This window comes from Mustela putorius, unplaced genomic scaffold (genome assembly GCF_011764305.1).
Source record: "Mustela putorius furo isolate JIRA1106 unplaced genomic scaffold, ASM1176430v1.1 tig00000083_pilon_pilon_pilon, whole genome shotgun sequence".
Classification (NCBI taxonomy): Eukaryota; Metazoa; Chordata; class Mammalia; order Carnivora; family Mustelidae; genus Mustela; species Mustela putorius.
This window is the reverse complement of record NW_025421273.1, coordinates 43,119,289-43,141,259: the sequence shown is the minus strand read 5'-3', so window position 1 is coordinate 43,141,259 and position 21,971 is coordinate 43,119,289. Positions and strand designations below refer to the sequence as shown.

The 21,971-nt window shown below is 38.5% G+C and overlaps 1 protein-coding gene across 6 annotated transcripts in view; it reads right to left on the bottom strand.

Annotated features, from left to right (window-relative positions):
- KLHL5 (kelch like family member 5) overlaps positions 1–21,971 on the bottom strand; it is an 89,446-nt gene that overhangs the window by 59,730 nt on the left and 7,745 nt on the right. For 2 of the 6 annotated variants that reach the window (XM_045076582.1, XM_045076587.1), the window contains exons 2-3: positions 8,891–9,365; positions 7,676–7,774 (exon numbers count right to left, since the gene is read on the bottom strand). The exons of 1 other annotated variant lie outside the window; for it this stretch is intronic. In XM_045076582.1, the coding sequence (XP_044932517.1) occupies positions 7,676–7,774; positions 8,891–9,270 (479 nt within the window). In that variant the 5' untranslated portion in view covers positions 9,271–9,365. Of the gene's footprint in view, positions 1–7,675; positions 7,775–8,890; positions 9,366–21,971 lie in introns of those variants that run through there. 3 more of the 6 variants (XM_045076590.1, XM_045076591.1, XM_013062227.2) reach the window with 2 other exon arrangements.

Sequence of the window (21,971 nt, the reverse complement as noted above, 5' to 3'; positions counted from 1 at the left end):
TTTATTAAATAATAACCAGTATGAATGGGAAGGGCCAGCGGACACTTTCATACAATGGTGCTGAGAATTAAAATATAGTAATGTTCCTAAAGTCACTTTGAGAATACAAATCAAACACCCTAAAAATGCACAAATCCTTGGGACTTTATCCAAAGGGAACAATCATCTGTGGTATATAGACCTTACCATATTGCAGATTGTTTCTAACAGGAAAATATTGGAAATAATCTAAATTCCAAAAGGAAAAAGAACATTGGTTAAACAGAAGGTTTTTCTGTGCATGGGTCTGGGGGAGGTTGGGTGATGTAGTCATCTAAAAAAATAGAAGAGTTAATGACATGGAAAACTGTTTTAGTGGACACTGTTTTTAGCCTATCCAGACCCATTTCTACCCTTTGGGAAACAACACATTCCCCAGCTCAGTCCACACAATGTGGGCAGAGAAGAATCTTCTCCCAGGCAAAAATGAAGAAGCTCATTAAAGTTATCCTATCTCTGGGCAATTCTGATTGGTTTGAGTGAACCAGTGATGCAAACAAGAGTCAATTTCAAGATGTGGGCTGGCACTTCTGGAAGAGTAACTCTCTTTCCATTGGGGTTGCTAAGCTGATAAAAAGTAAACCTAAGGGGTGCCTAGGTGGCCCAGTGGGTTAAAGCCTCTGCCTTCAGCTCGGGTCATGATCTCAGAGTCCTGGGATCCAGCCCCACATGGGCTCTCTGCTCAGCAGGGAGCCTGCTTTCCCCTCTCTTTGTCTGCCTCTCTGCCTACTAGTAATCTCTCTCTCTCTGTTGAATAAATAAATAAAATCTTAAAAAAAAAAAAAAAAAAGTAAACCTAAGTGGCTTTTGCTACCACACTGAGAACCTGCCCGAGAAAACACCATCACAAAGGAAAACAGAATCTAGATAGGGAGAATGATCAATTTCTGGTGTTGTTTGAGTATCTGGTTTCAGTCATGGATAGAGCTAAGCTCTATCCTTGGGCGTTTTATTTATTTATTTATACAAACCAAAAAAATTCTAGTTTTTGCTTAAGTCAGTTTGAGTTGGGCTCCTGTCTTTTGTGACAAAACAAAACTTGATTTTAGTATTTATATTCGGGCAAAAAAGTGGTTTACAGGATGCCAGGGTGGCTCAGCCATTAAGCATCTGCCTTCAGCTCCGGTCATGACCCCAGGGTCCTGGGATGAAGGCCCACATCGGGCTCCCTCCTCATCGGGAAGCCTGCTTCTCCTCCCTTTCCCCTGGCTTGAGTTCCCTCTCTTGCTGTCTCTCTCTGTCAAAGAAATAAATAAAATCTTAAAAAAAAAAAAAAAATACTGAAAGGGCACTTCTCCAAATTGTTATTGGCTGTTATTTTGGGGTGGGAGCATACTTAGTGATTTTTTATATTTCTCTTTTTACTTATCTCTATTTTCCAATGTCTCTATGGTAAAAATATTACATAATGTGGGAAAAAAGCTAATTAAAAAATTCAATCTGAAGAATTCTGTTTAGCTGTCTTCACCTTTGCACCTGTTGATTCTAACTCCTAAATCATTCTTTCCTTCTATGGCAGTAAGGAGTTTTGCTGGACACAAGGCTATACTCAGAAAGATAACAGTTTGGAGCCTCCCTTCCAACTAGTTGTGGCCATCTGTCTCGGTCTGCAACAACAGAATGGTGTTATCAGCAGAAATGATACATGCAACTTGTGTTGTTGGCTTAATGTCCTCCCTTTGCTTTTGCGGGTCCCTCCCGTGGGCTAGAATGCAGAGGGGGGAGATGAGTAAGCTGGCTTTGAACATAAAAAAAGAGATAATACCCTACAGGATGGAGAAACGGTATGGAAGAAATCTGGGTCACTGAGTGAACTTAAGCAGCAGCTCTACCTATCTGCCCTGAGCCACCTTCCATCTGTTAGGAGACAGAGAAATAAACTTCCATTTTATTTGAGCCGCTGTATTTCAGAATCTCTTACTAGATCATCTTAGCCTACTCCTTACTGATTGGCTCCCTTAAGTTAAATGACCAAATTCTATGGCTATGTGCAAATGGGGTTGCGTGTGTTGATTGTTTTCATGCCTAATATATCTAATATTAAAAATATAAAGCCTCACATTCTAGTTCCAAATGGATGAAAATGAAATAGAAACAGTAAATGGATAAAGGCAGGTTCATCTGCCTTGCAAATCCGGAGCTGTAAAGGGCCAGTTGTGCAACTGAAGTGCCTATCTTTTGTCCTAGGCTGATCCTGCAGCTTTCCTGGCAGTTCTGAGAACTAACAGGATTCCCATACACGCCTATTCTGTTTCAATAAGCCAGTCAATTTCATTTGCTTAAAGCCCAGAAAGCAGAATGGTACAGCAGACAGAGGGCTCATGAGCTCCTTGAACTTTGTACAGAAAACTTAACACTCACATGTGCACACACATTCACGCACACACAGCTGCACGTGCGTGCACGAAGTGTCATGTGGGAAGAAGTTCCATTGTTTATATCAAAGAAATTCATGCTCTGACTTGGGCATATATGTGTCAGGGAGGATGACAGAGATCCTCCCCAGATCCAAGTACGGTACAGCTGAACTTCTCTGCCATCTCTGAAAACAGAATTTGTGGAAATGTCGAGGATTTAATTTCGGACTGCACCAGAATTAATACCCTGGTTCAAACCAGGAGAGGTAGAGAAGCGTAACGAGGGGCAAGAGAAAGGAGGTAGGACTTGAGAAAAGGCGAAGATAACTCCTTGTTGGGAGAAGAGGAGGACCTCAGAGCCTTCAAGAGGAGCCAAAGAATAGTGTCCACATCTGTAGTTGAAACAGAGGAACAAGGAACCAATTAACACGGCCAGACAGATGACTGTGGGTGAAGCACTATGTCCCTGTTAAGAGGCTATACCTATAAACAGGCCAGGGTTGGCATTTTTAAGAACCAGGCTAAGAAAATCAGCTGAGAAGAGAAGGTGAAAGTGGTTAGAATGAATCATTAACTATTAGGTTAACCCAAGTTGAACTTGGTGACGAAAGAGTCATGGACAACTGAAATAGTCACACACAGACTGGGCTGTGAGCACGAAATCTACATCTTAATTGTTTGGGCTCAAAATGCAGCTACTTCCAAGTGATCAAGGTCAATATCAACAGTGATAATTCAGATTGATAGTACAGAGCCTTGATATGCTGTGATGAAAATGCACTTTGCCTTTGTGGTCTTAACCCCAGCCTAATCATGAGAAAAACATTAGATGAATCTCAGCTGAGTTAAGACATTCTACAAAACATCTGACCCTACTCCCCAAACTGCCAAGGTCATCACAAACACGGAAAGTCTGAGAAACTGTCACAACCCAGACGAGCCTGAGGAGACATGATAACTAAATGTAACATGGTGTTCTGGGCGGGATCCTACCACAGAGAAAGGGCATTAGGGGCGCCTGGGTGGCTCAGTCCTTAAGCGTCTGCCTTCAGCTCAGGTCATGATCCCAGGGTCCTAGGATCGAGCCCGCATCAGGCTCCATATTCGGTGGGAAGCCTGCTTCTCCCTCTCTCAATCCCCCTACTTCTGTTCCCTCTCTTGCCGTATCTCTGTCAAATAAATTAATAAAATCTGTTAAAAATTAAGAAAAAAAGAAAAAGGACATTAGGCAGAAATTCAGAAAATCTGAATAAAGTATGGACTTTAGTTAATAATAATGTATCGATATTGTTTTATTAATAGTATCACATATATCATACTAATATATTAAAAATAGGAGAAACTGGGTTTGGGGTATAAAGGAATTCACTACACTATTTTTCAATTTTCCTATAAATCTAAAATAGTTATAAAAATACAAAGTTTGTTTTTTAAAATGCAGTGTTATTTCACTTATGAACCTTGACTAAATTACTTAGACTTTCTGTTCCTCATTGACTCATCTATAAAATTAGAACAAGAACAGTGGCTGCTATCTCAGAAATTTGTTGTGTAGACTAAATGAATTCATACTAAAATGCTTAAAACAGATACTAAGCACCCAGCTAGTATTAGCTGTTACCATTTTTGAATATTTATAAAGTATAGTAATATTTTACACATATTGACTAAAATGTGACATACAAATCTGACATATAAAATATTAAACCCTAAATTTGTGAACAAAACTTGAAATAATGAAATTTCCCTCAATAGGTCAAGAATGGGCACCTGGGTGGCTCAGTGGGCTAAAGCCTCTGCCTTCAGTTCAGGTCATGATCTCAGGGTCCTGGGATGGAGCCCTGCATCAGGCTCTCTGCTCAGTGGGAAGACTGCTTCCCCCCCTCTATGCCTGCCTCTCTGTCTACCTGTGATCTCTGTCAAATAAGTCAACAAAATTAAAAAAAAAATTACATAATTTCTAATTTCAAAGGTGGCAAGTCTAGTGAAATGTAAACTGTGTTTGTAATATCTATGGTCACATGGTGGGTCATAATGGAAACTCCGCTGGCCTTCATAAGAATTCATCCTGAATTGGGCACCTGGGTGACTCACTCGTCAAGCGTCTGCCTTCTGCTGCTTGGGTCATGATCCCAGGGTCCTGAGATCAAGCCCAGCATCGGGCTCTCTGCTCAGTGGGAAGCCTGCTTTTCCCTCTCCCACTCCCCCTGTTTGTGTTCCCTCTCTTGCTATTTCTCTGTCAAGTAAATTAATAAAATCTTAAAAAAAAAAAAAAGAATTCATCCTGAATTATGGTCTTAGTAACTACTGCACACTGGCAACCCTGACTTAGGGCCTAAAATTCCTCACAGTGTGAAAAATAAGGGTTGTATTTCAACATCAAGGTAATGACTTAGATGATTCCCATCGAGAAAATGTTGGCTAGGCTACAGACCTAAGACAAAAGTTAAAATAGGAAAACTTTTATTAAAGATTTTATTTATTTAGGGCAAGCATGAGCAGGGTGGGGCAGAAGGAGGAGAGAGAGAATCCCAAGCAGACTTCATGCTCATTATTGAATCTAATGTGGGGCTCGATCTCCCAACCCTGAGATCATGACCTGAGCCAAAATCAAGAGCTGGATGCTCAACTGACTGAGCCACCCAAGTGCCCCCAAATAATGAACACTTTTATTTATTTTTTTTAAGATTTTATTTATTTATTTGACAGAGACAGATATCACAGGTAGGCAGAGAGACAGGCAGAGAGAGAGGAGGAAGCAGGCTCCCCACTGAGCAGAGAGCCCGATGTGGCACTGGATCCCAGGACCCTGAGATCATGACCTGAGCTGAAGGCAGAGGTTCTAATCCACCGAGCCACCCAGGCGCCCCATGATGAACACTTTTTTAAAAAATTTTTTATTTTTTTAAAAGATTTTATTTATTTATTTGACAGAGAGAGATCACAAGTAGGCAGAGAGGCAGTCAGAGAGAGAGGAGGTAGCAGGCTCCCTGCAGAGCAGAGAGGCTGATGCGGGGCTTGATCCCAGGACCCTGGGACCATGACCTGAGCTGAAGGCAGAGGCTTTAACTCACTGAGCCACCCAGGAGTCCCTGATGAACACTTTAAAATCACTTAGATGCGTGGCAAGAGAAATTAGCAGAAGTCCATGGGCTAAGACTGACATGTCTTCTAGTTAGAATGCAACTAATCAAACATATAAGCAACATATGATGCCTTAACTTCTGTCTGAAATTGTGCAGACCCACTGTGGATGCTAGGATTTTGTGCAGGTAAAGCCACTCAGCTGTTTTCCCTTTTTTCTAATAATTCAAAATTTCAGTCTAAGTTCTGAGATCTACCTATGTTAACTATTATGAGTGCTTACACAAGAAATTCTCCATATATCAGGTAAATTTCTTTTGTCTTAAATATTTTAAGATACCGGATGCCTGGGTGGCTCAGTGGTTTAAAGCCTCTGCCTTCAGCTCAGGTCATGATCTCAGGGTCCTGGGATCGAGCCCCACATCGGGCTTTCTGCTCAGTAGGGAGCCTGCTTCCCCCTCTCTCTATCTGCCTCTCTGCCTACTTGTGATTTTTGTCTGTCAAATAAATAAATAAAATCTTTAAAAAACAAACAAACAAAAAAAATATTTTAAGATACCAATCTATAACATACTCAAATGTTTACCATATTTTATCTTTTGTAAATATTATGTAAGAAAAAGAAAAAAACTTGTTCCCAAGTCATATACAAAAATTTGATGAATGTCAGTGTGACTTCTTTTGCCATTAACAAACAGTGACAGCTTCTGATTTGTTTACAGTAGAAGGGCCACCACCTAAGGAGACTGCTCACTTAATCAAAAAGCTAGGAGCAGGGCCACCTGGGTGGCTCAGTGGGTTGAGCTCTGCCTTCGGCTGTGGTCATGATCCTGGAGTCCTGGGATCTAGCCCCGCTTAGGGCTCTCCGCTCAGCAGGGAGCCTGCTTCTGCCCCCTCTCTGCCTGCCTCTCTGCCTACTTGTGATCTCTCCCTGTCAAATAAATAAATAAAGTCTTAAAAAAAAAAAGATAGGGGCAAATAAATATATCCTTATGACAAAGATCAAATATTCAGCTGAAGGAAGATGTGAGAATCAGATATATTTAATCTAGGAAAAAACAGAGGAGTAGTAGGGTACACAGAAATGACATTTCTAAATCTAGAATGGTTGTTTTTACTTTTTTGCAATAAGATGTTAGTATAGAAATTTCAAACCTTTGCAAATAGTAAGTTGCCTTGACAAAGTTTCCCTTTTCTATCTAAAAATCAGAGACTTTTTAAAAGTCCATTTCATTTTTGAAATATTATTTTAGAACTAGTTTGGTCACTGCAGATGTAAACTACTCTCATCTTATTATTTACTTTCTCAAGCTTTTTGATTAGCATTTTTAAAACAACTAATATTTAGATTTTTTTAAAAAATATTTTGTTTATTTATTTGACAGATAGAGATCACAAGTAGGCAGAGAGGCAGGCAGACAGAGAGAGGAAGAAGCAGGCTCCCTGCTGAGCAGAGGATATGGGGCTCAATCCCAGGACCCTGGGACCATGACCTGAGCCAAAGGCAGAGGATTTAACCCACTGAGCCACCCAGGCACCCCTATTTAGATTTTTTTAAAAAAGATCATTGTTTTTCTTTTATATCTCCTATAAGTAAGAATGTCAATTTTATGTTCTTGAAGTACACATACAGCAATCTCTTGCATAAAAAAGAAAAGGACAGTCTTTTTCTTTCATAATAAATATCCCACTAAGATGATATTTTGATATGTATACTAAAGAATACATTAACTTGATTTCAATAATCATTAGCTATGCATATTACCTTTGCCATAGGAGGTAAATTATAGCAACCAATGTGTGTATAACCTTTCCAACTTTAAAATTGTATATAGATTTTATACTCACATATGTCCGATCTCTCCAGGTAGTAGATACATGTTAAGATTTTTATAACTTATGATGATAAATGAATGTTTTTTCTGATTTTGTTATAATAGTCTTGATATATTGCATTGATTTCAAGTGGGAAGATGATTACTTTTTGGATTTCCATAAAAATGATAAACCTTGACCCTTTTACTCTATAATTATTATTCTCTTTATGGCAACAAGTCTCCAAAGAAAATACAAAGTAATGAAACCATACTTACTCGACTGATCTCCATATTAAAATGGTTTGTGGTTCTTATTCACGTAATGCCAACTCACAAACTAATTTAAAATATTTAAAATTAAATGCTCTAGTTAGTTACCTATGTAAAGATATGCCCCTCTCTCCATTATACAAATGATTAGAGACGACTGGTCTATATTTATTATTATTCCAACACCATAGTTCAGAATTCCATGTTCTGAAGGTTAGAAAAGGAGAAGGCAATAAATATTCCCAAGTAAGAGATACTTGAATCTACGAACGCATTTTGACTTCATCTCTTATGATGCCTATAATTAAGAACCAACATACAAATTACAAGTGTTATCAAAACCTGCCAAGAAATTTTTTAAAAAGAACCCAGTAATCAAATTGGACAGACAATAGCCTTTAAATATTGAGAAATATCTTTGTGTGAAGATGAACCAGAAAGATGATTTTCATGCTGTGACTTGTTGTTACATAATATGCTATAGTAGTTTAAACTGATTGAGAAGAAAATTCATTTCAAAGATAAAGCTGGGTTCCCAGGGGGAAGATGGATGGAGTCATTGAGAAATCAGACAATTTTTTCTTTATGTTCTCTCCTCAAACTCACTCTCCCTTCTTCTCTCCCTGCTTTCGGCAGCTGGCCACATCTAGCCCCTCTGTGTTCCCTGATATTCTCCTGAAGGAATGTCCTTCACTTCCCTAAATAGCACAATTTTCAGTGAAGTGAAGGTAACAGGAATTAGTAGCTGTCATCTCAGAAAGAGACATGCTACTGTATTTCCTGTGTTAGTCTGGAGGGCTGCAACATACAGGACAAAGAGAGATAACCGTAAGAAAAAATACTATTTTAACTACAGTGGTGTAAAAAAAAAAAAAAAAAATGAGTGGCAACTACAACATGCATCTCCTTGTAAAACCTTTCATTTTCATTAAAATTAAAAAATGACTCCGTAATCTGTGACAAAGTAAAATGTCATCTCTTCTATAGTTTTGCTATGACTCCAGACGGTAAATGAATGAAGCAAACTGTACAATGATGCATAAAATTGCTACTATATATTATTTTCGAGGCAGAGCCACATCTATATATGGAATACAAGATATTTCAGAATGATTGCAACTTGCTGTCTTCCTAATTTTATAGAATTAAAATTAATATTATAACATTTTAGTAAAACCCTAGCGAAAGTACCATATATGCATACCCAGATGTTATATGTGGGTATGCATGTAGAGGTCTACATATATACACACACACTGAATTATTAACACTATAGAGCATATGCCCCCACACCCCATTTCTATCAGTAAGAAAATAATCAACCTGCACGAACTGGAATCAGATTCATTTTCTTCTTCACTAGTGCCATCATCCACTTCTGGTCTATCCAGCCAATGGGCACCGCCACAATCTTCTGCTGTGAACTCAAACGCAGGGACTTCAGAGGTGGATGCCATTGGCCAAGAAGGTGAATTCTGAAAATCCAGTTGGCTGGACCTTCGGTAACCAATTGAAGCCAAAGGCAACTGGAGGCTACATGGATCTAAAAACTTTCTCCCACCGTTTGCGCCAGTCTGTCCTCGATTCCAAAATTCTCCCTGCTGGCTGTCAACTGTAGAATGAGATGATGCTTGATGGCTAAACCACCTCCATCTGATTTTCAAAATCTGCTTCACATCAAACTCTTTACGAGAACCAGACATCCTCAGAGAAACCAAGTGATCGTCTAGGCAACGGGCAGAAAGCACTGCACCCGGATTTTGTGCATCCGACCAAGACAAGAGAAGTCTATGCCCTCCTGTACACAACAAACAGATCGAAAGGCAATAAATCACGTTCACATATATATCTGCATTAACTTTTATACCAAGAGAGCAGATGATAAAGAACAAAGGAGAATGAATAGCGATGCAACACAGTGGAACATTCCGTTCAATCAGAGCAAACTCTCATCCACCTATCCTGAAGCAGCTCGACCACTTTCCCCCCTCTCTTTTCCCATACTGACCATTAGCTCTCACAAACACTGACAGCATTCATTAAAGTCCTTTCAAATGCAGAACACCACCCTCTTTTCTTAAACCACAAATGACAGAAACAGAAAGCACTATCCCGTGGCAATATCTCAGTCTGGGGCTGCTTAGTGGATTAACTCTTCCATTGCTGAAACCAGGAATTTATTCCAGAACATTTTCCTTTGTACATAAAAATCACTGGGAAACGAAAATGTTTCTGGTTTCAGATTAAATTCCCAGAGGAGATATCACAAAATCATCATTTTTTTTTTTAAAGCATGTTTTCATCAGATGAGTTACAGTGACTTTCGAGCTGTGCTGTCGATGGCAGGAGGAGGGGGAGGGAGACAAAGGTGGGGCTCCTGTTCGTTGCTCTCCGCTTCTATCTTCTTCCTTCAGGAAAGGAATGTATTTAATTAATACAGTCAGATCTGGGGTAATATTTCATTTGGGCAAAGATTAGAAAGAGAGAGAAAGAAAAAGTCTGAAAACTACAAAGGATCAAAATATGACAGTACTTACTCTTTTTTCTCAAAAAAATAACCGGAAGCCTATAGTTAGGATTGGGCTGCTTTGATTTAGTATAATTTCTGAATTTGTAAGTCAGTTTAGAAAGAGCAAAGTGTGGCTCAAGAAAGCTACCAAGGACTGAGACGGGATTATTTCTTGGGTGTACAAGTATTTTCATGGTGCCCTCTATTGTTAGCAAAACAAAACAAAGGTCTGAACATAGTTACAGTTAAGGCAAATTGATAAAGCGAATTTAAAAAATCAATCAAAATTTAAAATACTGAGTAGTCACTGTGAGCCAGACACCCAGGTAGGCCTCAAGGGGGACACAGTCACATAACATCTCGGTTCCTACCTTCAAAAAGAACTGAATCGAGTTACTGAAACAAAAAGTATTTGGTAATTTAAATAGAAGACACATTATAAAGCTGCAATATTAATACACTGTGATCTACAAATAACGAATTGAAGTTTTCAGGGTGTTCAATGTCTAATGCTGTTTCGCTTGAAAGACAATGCCTCTTCATCAATGGACCAAAAAAAGGCTACTTTGGAGGCTTATAAAAATATTGGGAGGCATAGATCTTAACTTCACACAGCTCTTCAGAAGAATAAAAATTACTCAGAGAAAAAAGAAAAAGAAGCATGAAAAACCATCTACAATTTTGTGGCCAATATCGTAGAACAAACCATAAATACCCTAAGAAAGAGGAAACAGACAGGGGGATGTGTGGTGTGGTATGTACCAGTTTCATTAGAAAGAAGGTCTCTGGGAATAGTAAGCTGTATAGAAAGAATGAGGATATTTTATAAAGGAAGAAAGATAGTAATAAAAGCATGAAGTGAGCATATTGACAAAGAAAGTTGTGGGGGGGTGGGTAACAGTCTGATCAGCCAGCCGGACATACCTAATTAATTTTAAGGAGTAATAAGACATAAACTGGAATGAATATGATAAGATAAAATGCCTTGGGCATAAAGCAAAGGTGTAAAGACTCACAGGCAATATTAAGTGGACCGTTGAACAGGGCAATGTTTTAGAAAATTAATTTGGCAGCGGTCTGCAGGAGCCATTCAAGAGGAAAATGACATTCTCCCTGTCTGCTCACCTCTGTCACACTCCTTCCTATCTACAGTTCCAACTCCACTCTATCCAACTTTATTTCTATTTTCCAACACGGACCTGCCGCTTCATCAGTTGGGATAGAGTCTACATTATGTTACTCCCGCTTTTATATGCTATTTGTGTCCTAAGGTCTCTGGGTTTAAGATCGTACTGATCCTTCAAGGTCAGCATAGGTACCCCTGCCCGCAGAGAGGCACCTCCCATTCCTCTAGCCTTGTGATTCTCAATAGGGGTAGAGCCTCTGCTCCTGCCCCCTAAAATGGCTTCTCGAAATCACGAGGGGTTGGGGGGAGGAATGAACTTGTAGTTGCTGGATGACCAGAGAGTGCCACAGGCATTGAGTGGGCAGAGCCCAGAAATGACAAATGTCTTACAGTGCATGGTACGGACCCACATCATGGAGAGATGTCCCTGCAGTAATTATCAGCATCTTGTCATCGTCATCATTCAATCTCAAATAAAGGATTCTTATTTCACTGGTGTCTGGAAATTCATCTATGTTGTTGTCTGTAGCAGCTGACAGTTGGTTTTTATGGCTACATGGTATTCCACTATATAAATATACAACCATCAAAGTATATTCTTTTGCTCACTTTAGTTGTTTCTTGTTTTAGACTTTTGCAAGTAATGCTTCTGAGAATGATCTTGTCTGTATTATCGCATGCACGTGTATATGCATTCTTATTGTGTGTGTACGTATATATGTGTATATATGTACGTGTGTATATACATATATAAACACACACTGAAACAAAACTGCTAGATTATAAGGTATGCATATATTCAACTTTGACTATTCTCACTGATTTATACTCCTACAACTGTATGAGAATTCCAGGTACTCCACACGCAGCCAATACCAGTACTATCAGTCTTTAATTTTAGTCTCACTGATATAGGTGTGCAGTGGCATCCCATTTGATATTTTACTTTACATTTCTCTGGTTATTAATATTGTTGGGTAACTTTTCATGTTTACTGGGCGTCTGGATATCCTCTTGGTGAAAGGGTCTTTGCTTAGTTTTCTTCATTTTTTTTTTTCTATTAAGTTATCTACACCTTTTTGATTTGTTGGAGCCCTTTTTATTTCTAATAGGAGTCCTCTATTAATACAATTTTAATGTAAACCACCCTTTTCCCACTGAATTGAGGTACTGTTTTTGGTATTAAGTAGCATCTCATATATTCAGAGATCAATTTTGGGGAATTCTATTTGTCTACTGTTCTACTATTTGTCTTTTTAAGCCAATAGTACAGTGTTTTAATTATAATCTATCATAAGATGTTTAATATTTGTTTAAGCAAGTTCCTAACTCCATATATATCCTTTTTTAACAGCTGGGGCACCTGGGGGCTCAGTCAGTTAAGCATCTGACTTGATTTCAGCTTAGGTCATGATCTCAGGGTTCTTGGATTGAGCCCCATGTCAGCTCTGTGCTCAGCAGGGAGTCTGCTTGGGATTTTCTCTTTCCCTCTCCCTCTGCCCCTCCCCACCTAAAATAAATAAGTAAATCTTAAAAAAAATAAATAAAAGTACCTTTTAAAGTTAATTTTAGATATTAACCCTTGTATACATTTTTTTTTAAAGATTTTATTTATTTATTTGACAGAGAGAGATCACAAGTAGGCAAATAGGCAGGCAGAGAGAGAGGAGGAAGCAGGCTCCCTGCAGAGCAGAGCGCCTGATGTGGAACTCGATCCCAGGACCCTGAGATCATGACCTGAGCCGAAGGCAGCGGCTTAACCCACTGAGCCACCCAGGAGCCTCCAACCCTTGTATACATTTTAAAGTAGTATTACCCGATCTTCTCCTCAACAAAAAGCCCGGCCCTATTGAGATTCTAATTGGAATTGCCTTAAATCTACATATGAATTGAAATGATTGGCATTTTATGATATTAAGGCTTCACATCTAAGCATATATGTTTAGTTCGTTCAGCTCTCATGCTCACCAATAGAATTTTAAAATCTTTTGTCTATAGGTTCTGTGCTTTTCTTACTAAATATTTTATCGAGTTCTGTTCCTTTCTTTTTTTTGTCACTATAGTAAATACTTTTTTTCTAGTTTCATTTCCCCATGGTTATTTCTATTATAATGAAAGCGTTGAGTACATTTATTTTGTATCCAGTCATTTTATCACACTTCCTCATTAGTTACAGTTTTTGCATTGGTGCTCATTCCTCATTATATTAAGTTACAGGTACCTTGGAGACGCCTAAGTGGAGGTGTCAGATAGCTGGGATAAATGTTCCTGGAACTTAGATCCAAGCTCCAAAAAACTCTAAACAGAAGTCTAGTGGTGGAGAAGGCACCAAAAGAGACTGGAAAGAAATAACCAATGAAGTAGAGGAAAATCCTCAAGGTCTGGTGTCAGGCAAGTCAAAGGATAAAGGTATTTCATGGCCAAAGGCACGGCCACAATGTCAAATAAGAGAGTGACTACCACCTACAAAGAAAAATGCCACGGGAATTGTCAACATAAAGATTTTGCCAAATGAGATAGGAGCGTTTCAGTAGAGGGGTGGGGACAAACCCAGCCTGAGGTGGGTTTAAGAGTTAATGGAGTACGAGAGGAGTAAGGAATGACATGATCAGAACTTGTTCAGAAAATCTGCACAGAGAGGCTGCAGAATGGGATTATAGCTGGAAGACGTGAGGGATCAAGGCAATGGATTTGCTTACTTGTTTACTTGATTTTTTAAAAAATATGAAACACACCAGAATGATGAGAATGATCCAGGCAGAAGATGAGATTGATGACTACAGGGAAGCATTGAAGCAAAAAACAGGGAAGACTTTGATAAAAGGGAAGGAATGGCACCTGGGTGCAGTGGATGGCTCTGATAGTCATAGGAGGAGGGATGCTTCTTCTGTTGTAAGATTTACAACTTTCTAAATGCATTGATTATTTAAAAGGAAAGGCATACATTAAGCAGTCTACTCAAGATGAAAATCAAATCATCCCTCTAAAAGTAGTCATGAAATAATAAAGATCAGAGGAGAAACTAAAGAACTAAGAAATAAAATGACAGAATTAATAAAGATCCAGCTCTTGAAAAATTTGCCAGTGTATTCTCTTACCTTTTAGTATATACAATGAAAGGAAAAACAAATTAGAACTTAGAGAATAAAATAACAGTTATAATAAAATAGAATATTTAAATAAAATAATTAAAAAATAAAAGACTAATACAGTTACAAAAATTTTAGATGTCAAATTGAGTAACGGAAAATGCTGACAAATGGAGACAATTTAGGCAAGTGAAGTTGGAAAATAGTCTTCAAAGGCAGAGTTTTCTCAAAATCGCTTATAGCTAGACCTCTATTTAGTAGTTTTGCCTAAGGTTAAGCTTGTCTAAGCATGGGTACTTTGGTGAAAAATCTTCGTTCTGACCAAAAAGTTCAAAAATTATCTATTGATACAGTAGCCTGTTACAGCCCCCATGTTAGAAAGAGCTTTACGAAAATTATTTCCCAGCTTTAACTCAATTCTTAGGCCATGCTTTCTTTCTTTTTTTTTTCCCCCCCAAAGATTATATTTATTTGTCAGAGAGAGAGAGAGAGAGCAAGCACAGGCAGACAGAATGGCAGGCAGAGGCAGAGGGAGAAGCAGGCTCCCTGCCGAGCAAGGAGCCCGATGTGGGACTCAATCCCAGGACGCTGGGATCATGACCTGAGCCGAAGGCAGCTGCTTAACCAAATGAGCCACCCAGGCGTCCCGGGCCATGCTTTCTTTATGAAAAATATGTAGTAAGCTTAAGAGTTAATGCTTTCATGTCATGAAATTCAGCATTTTTAAAAAGATTTTATTTATTTATGAGGGAGAGAGAGAGCGTGCATGGGGAGGAGCAGAGGGATAAGGACAAGCAGACCCACACCAAGCACAGAGCCCATTGCATGGATAGATCCCATCACCTTAGGATCATGACCTGAGCAGAAATCAAGAGTTGGTTGCTTGGGCGCCTGGGTGGCTCAGTGGGTTAAGCCGCTGCCTTCGGCTCAGGTCATGATCTCAGGGTCCTGGGATCGAGTCCTGCATCGGGCTCTCTGCTCAGCAGGGAGCCTGCTTCCATCTCTCTATCTCTCTCTGCCTGCCTCTCCATCTACTTGTGATCTCTCTCTGTCAAATAAATAAATAAAATCTTAAAAAAAAAAAAAAAAAGAGTTGGTTGCTTAACTGACTGAGCTACCCAGGCGCCCCTCAGCATATATTTAAGTAACATTTTTTCTTGTCCCACCTACCTTTGCCAAACAATATAAAATTGTTTTGCTCAAAAATTAAGCCAGTTCTGATGAGAAGTACTTCTTACAGTAATTATTTTTACAAGATCAATCCATATTAAAAGTCATTACATTGTTAAATTATTAAAATGATATACACAAACTATTCCATATAAATTAGATCCCTCCCTGTCCCCTATCCTCCCCCCCAATTCTTGAAATTCTTTCATAGCACTTACCACTGCCTAGCATACTAGATGTTTATTCCCTTATTTAGTCTTTATCCTTACTACAAAGTAAGCTTCGGCAGAGCTTTTGTTCATCACTGTTGCCTTAGTACTTAGCATGGTACCTGGCAGACAGTAGGTGATCAATAAATATTTCTCTAATGAATGAATATATCCAACAATTATAAGAGCAATAATAAAAAATAGACACTGTGAAATTGTAATATAATCTAATTTTTAAAATATTAGGAAACATTTCCTTCTGGTAACAAACCCTTTTCAGTATTTTTTCAATTTAAGAGAAAAACCACAATATGTTACTCTAAGAATTTTCTATTTCTTTTTTTTTTTTTAAAGATTTTATTTATTTATTAGAGAGATGGAGAGAGAGCACAAGTAGGCAGAGCAGCAGGTAGAGGGAGAGGGAGAAGCAGGCTCCCCACTGATCGGGGAGCCCTACACGGGGCTCAATCCCAGGACCCCGGGACCATGACCCGAGCCATAGGCAGATGCCCAACCGACTGAGCCACCCAGGTGCCCCAGCATTTCCTTTTTCTATTTCGTTCTTTAGGCATGAAATTTTTGTCTCTTTGAAATCTAATGACTAAACAGCAGATGTCTTTTCAGACTGACCAACATTTTCTTCAAACTGATTATCCAATTATATTCTGTTCCTCTCTTCTATTTTAATAAGTGGGGTTTACTTAAACCTGAGATACAGCTCAAAAACTATTTAAAATAGGAAAGCTCCAATTCTGAATACATTTTTCAAAATGTACTTAAGGAGTTCACACGCATTTTCTGCTGCAAATCTGCTCAAATATTCGTTTGTAAATTTACAAGATGACTCTGCTCATTATTGTAACAGCAACAGTGAAATGTCATGAAGACAGACTGCAGACAAGCTCACTTCAACAGTTTGACTCTGGAAGGCACAGCTTCACTCAACAATAAAAATCAAGGCTACTGAGGAACGGGGTTATATGGATAATCATTATTTTACAAACCTCTCTTCACATAGCATTTTTAAGACAACAGTATTTGTTTGATGGAGTAATCATTTCTAATGAATCTATTCCTGTAGTTTCAAGTGTGTAATATAGATCACATAAAACACTTCAAGAATTAAGTTTTCCCTGGACTATGAGAAGGAGTTACGACACAGGATTTCAAAGAATCCTTTAAAGTGTGATGTTCCAGGATACTCTCCAAACTTAGTCAAAACAAGTCTTTTACCAGAATTTGGCTTAAACACTAGGAAACGAATATAATTCCAGTAACACTTAAATTCCAGTAACATTTTAAAATGATGGCAGAAAATAGTTACTTACATGGATTAGAAAAGACGGAAAATTTGAACTTACATTTCAGAAATATTATCAGATAGCCTGTACCTCTTCTCCAACTCCATAAAAAGCACATGTTATAAACGTAAAACAAAAAATCCTGTTTATGTAAATTTAACACATCTTTGTGCTATATGCAGGAAGAACTTAAAGGTGAGAAAACAGACAATAAAACTGATTAGGGCAGGGACCACTATATCCCTAAGAATTCGTATTAAGCACGGCATTCAAATATTTACCACATTTAAATCAAAGAATAAATGAATAAATGAACAACACAGATCTTGATTTGAAAGATCTTAAAATCCAACAGAGGGGTTTTGAATGAATCCTTTGATGAATTATCAAGGAGGAAGTGGGTCCTTGATCTGGGAGGGGATGAGGTTCTTGTGTCAATTTACAGGTATATTTCAAAAAAAAAATCTGGCATTTACTCTTGACAAATAAAATATATATCTACATATTTTTTTAAAAATTGGCAACAGTGAAGAATGGATTTGTGAAAGAAGAGACCATCAGTAGGGAAGCCAATTAGAAAGCTCTTCAGGGTGGGCGCCTAGGTGGCTCAGAGTTAAGTAACTGCCTTTGGCTCAGGTCATGATCCCAGGGTCCTGGGATTGAGTCCCATATGGGGCTCACTGCTCAGCAGGGAGCCTGCTTCTCCCTCTCCCTCTGCCTCTCCCCACACACGCTTGTGCTCTCTAATAAATAAATAAAATCTTTAAAAAAAAAAACTCTTCAAGGTAAGAGGTATAGTTTAACCTTAGCTAGAGGCAAAGATCTGAAAGGGAGATGAGCATTAAAGATACTATAGAGACAGAACTTATAGAATGTTTGTGGCAAATGGACATGAAGCAGTCAAAGATGACAGCATTTTCAAACCTGGGTGATTGGAAGAATGGTAACATCAACATAAAGAAGTAAAAGTAAGAAGGTTACAGTTTCACGAGGGTTGAGTGTAGCTCTAAATAAATTTTATTTTAATTACGTATCTAACAACCAAATAGAGGAATAAGGGACTCGTCTTACCTATCTTATAGTTAAATATCAATCTATTTAAGAAATCAGAAATTTAGATGGATCCTGGACTCTTAATACTCATTATCTTTCCATTCTTTCCACTAGTTACAACACATGGCATCAACATTTCTTTTATAATAATAATAATAAAAATACCTTAGAATAGAATCTGAAATACAAAATAAGGATTCTAGCGCAATGTTACATCTTTCATTTTGTTAAAAATAATTGGGAAACACCTCTGATTCAATCCATAAATGATAATTAAAAATAAATATTGAATTTAAATTCAGCTGTAACATACGAAGATTTAGCTTTGTAAACTACATGATGGATTAAAAGCTCAGTTGAGAACTCTGACATACACTGAAAACTGAAGCTGTTTCAGGGTAAAAGCTATCTAATATAGGAATTTTATTTATTTGTGTACCCCCAAAAGCACTGTGACATATACTTATATAAGATCAAGGTGAAAAAAAATGAGTGAGGTAAATTTTAACCTCTAAACTCAATCACGTCTCCTTACCACATGATCAGACAGCATCCCAAACTACTTCCTCAGATTTATTCAATAATCTCATTGAAATTATTTATTTAATGTCTGCCTTCTTCCCTAGACTGGAAAGTCTACGAAGGTGATAGAAAGAACCATGGCTTTTGAGATACTTACAATACAGGAACTGACATTCAATTTAAAAATTGCAATATAGCATGGTAAAGATATACAGAATACAGAAATTTATATTCTATCTACCTCTATATGCAAAGGATGGAAGGTCAAAACATATATTTCCAGTCTAGCTGGACCTCTGTAAAAGCTCCTTGCCAGATGAAACCTTATAGTTGGTCCATTAAATGGAAAAGTCAGTAACTATAAAAATTATAGTCACATATCCTTAAAGATTTTAACTGAAACATGTACATATATATACATTCACAAATCTTTTCATACAGGGCTAATGCCATACATTTTCTGTGGACCGCCTACTGAGTTGGGGTCCTCTTTTTTGTAGAAGCCAGGCCCACCATGACCCAACATCCATGATTTCCATTTACGGTTTCTATAAATGGAGAGAGAACTTAAAAGGACTTTAAACATAATATGAGTACGGAAGCCATTACATCACTGGTCTGTCCACCATGACATAAAAATCTTGTGCCAGAATGTAAATTAATGCACTTCTTTCAAGGACAAAGTGTTACCGTGAAAAAAAAAGTCCCCTGAACAAAACAGTGTGCTTTGCAATGTGGCTAATTTACATTTCAGTGTGAGCTCACTTCCTTGCAAACAACAAATAGCTGGCTCAGGAACTTGCACTGCTTTGGACTTTGATGATTTCCAACACACACCCACCCCTAACCCTGCCCGCATCCCCTCCTTCACAGTTATCCAGCCTTCCTCAAATTCGAGAGCGAATTTATTAAGAACTCTTTTATATTGAGATGTCCCCGGAGCATTCAACTTAATTTTCAAAGAATGACTTTTCTTTATACTCATTAATTAACATGTTTACAAATGTTTCATAATTTTTAGAAGAAGGCCAACTGTTAAAAACGGGTCTGTAGGGGCGCCTGGGTGGCTCAGTAGGTTAAAGCCTCTGCCTTCGGCTTAGGTCATGATCTCAGGGTCCTGGGATCAAGCCCCGCATCAGGCTCTCTGCACAGCATGGAGCCTACTTCCCCTTCTCTCTCTGCCTGCCTCTCTGTCTACTTGTGATCTCTGTCTGTGAAATAAATAAATAAACCCTTAAAAAAAAAAACTATTACAAAAATGGGTTTGTAAATAAACACAACCAATTTTCGGTAAGTACCCAAATCATTAGGTAAACAGAGAGCTGTGCCCCAGCATCGCGCACCCTATTTAGTTGTAAGCATTTAGTTGGCCCTGGGGATCAGTAAGGACAATTTAGAGAGAGAAGAGAGAGCATGAGGTTACAGCTATGAATCAGTGCAGAGGAAGCCAGTTGAGGGTGCTTCTGCTGTTATTTTCCCACATTATTACTTATTAATGGTAGCCTAAGTGATAGAGCAGAAAGCTGGAGTCAGTACTAAGCCACTCACCAGCTAGCTGTGTAATTCGGGCAAATTACCTCTTGGGTCTTCAGTTTTCTTTTCAGTTAAATGGGATTAAGTAAATAGCACAGGCAACTATTAAGGATTTGGATTTCTAATAGCAGCTATTATTTCCTAAGTGCATAAATGTGCATGAGAATACATGAAGTCTCTATACTGAATGGGTCCTTTGTCGTCTCACACACTCTGGCAAACAGGGGTCATTCCTCTCCCCCCTTCCATATGAGGACACTGAAGTCAAGTAAGGTTACAGATATCTGCTGAGTAGCAGGGTTCAGTGTGAAGCCGGGATTGCCTCTAAAGGCCACACACTTTCAAGTATAACACATGGCTTCATGCTTATAAAATATTCTCATTTGGAACTCATAACTACCGTGTGAGAAGGTAGAGTATGCATTTATCCCCACTGTCCAAAACGGGAAGCAGGTTCCCAATATGGCTGACTTGTACAAGGTTACATATCAAGGAGTAGTAGGGAAGACTTAAATTCTTTACCAAAAAGAGCTGACCAAAATAAAAGCAAATAAGGCACTAAGAGAGAGAGAGAGGGAGAAAACAGTCCTTAACGAACACATCACTCCTAATTTAGCAAAATACCACGTTCATCATAATTGCCATGAAATGCCAAAGTGGTCTTCAGTTCTGAAGTACAAGAGCGTCCCGGATTTCTCCCCACTTGACTCCTTCCCAATTTCTGTCACTAATTCTTATAGGGCAAAGTGTAGATCCACAGTAATATGTATCGAAAGTATCTTTTCACCCCTCAACTGCTTATTGGTACTAATATCTGGTAGTAAAGCAAGCAACATTTAAAAAAAAGTAAGTTAGGGGCTCCTGAGTGGCTCAGTGGGTTAAATTTAGCCTCTGCCTTCGGCTCAGGTCATGATCCCAGGTCATGATCAGGCTTGGTCCTGGGATCAAGCCCTGCATCGGGCTCTCTGCTCAGCAGGGAGCCTGCTTCCTCCTCCTCTGCCTGCTTATGATCTGTCTGTCAAATAAATAAATAAAATCTTAAAAAAAAAAAAAAGTAAGTTAAACTAATATTATATGGCCTTCTTATCCCTGAACTCATCTGTAACAGTTATCACAGTTGATACTATGAAGACTACAGCATAATTATAACAAAAGATTTACTTTTTCAAAAAGCCCTTTCACTTGATGATAGGTTAAAAAAAAAAAAAGATTTTCTTGCCATCCACTCTTAGATTTTGTGAATTTTGGTATGTATTTGCTGTGGCACAAGGATGAAGACTGCCATGCCATCGAGATAATGGCAAACCTCACAGTCCTACTGATCCTTTATGGCTGCCATGTGCTGTGACACCCAAATGTCTTATGTGCCATAAAAAGTAATAATCTGGATAACCATCAGTTTGTCTTTTACTGACCTGAACCAAGCCCAGTACTTCTATCTCTGTGTAGCTTTATGGTGATGGAGGGAAATATAGGAATGAGTCAGTACTCTCTAGACACAAATATAATCAAGGAAAATGAGCTGGGTTCTCTGTACACATAATGAGCCAATCACAGATCAAGTTGAGTCTGCTGCAGAACCAATCAGATTTTATACGTTGTGTATTAACTGGAACAGCAAAAATTGGGTAAGGGTAGTAAAGGGCAATTGTAAGCAATAGAGAAAAATGTGAAGCACTGTTTCTCAGCTGCCTGTAATTAGAAACAGTTAATCAATACAAATGTTACACCAGATAACCATGATAAAGAAATTCCCTGGCTTGCCCTACAGCTAGACATAAAAAAAAAAAGCCACAAACTCATTGTATAATTCGACTCCAGCAAAAAGCAAAATGAATTATGTCAGTGAGTCAAATGGCCATCAGTGGACCAGTGGAGGCTAAATTTATTTC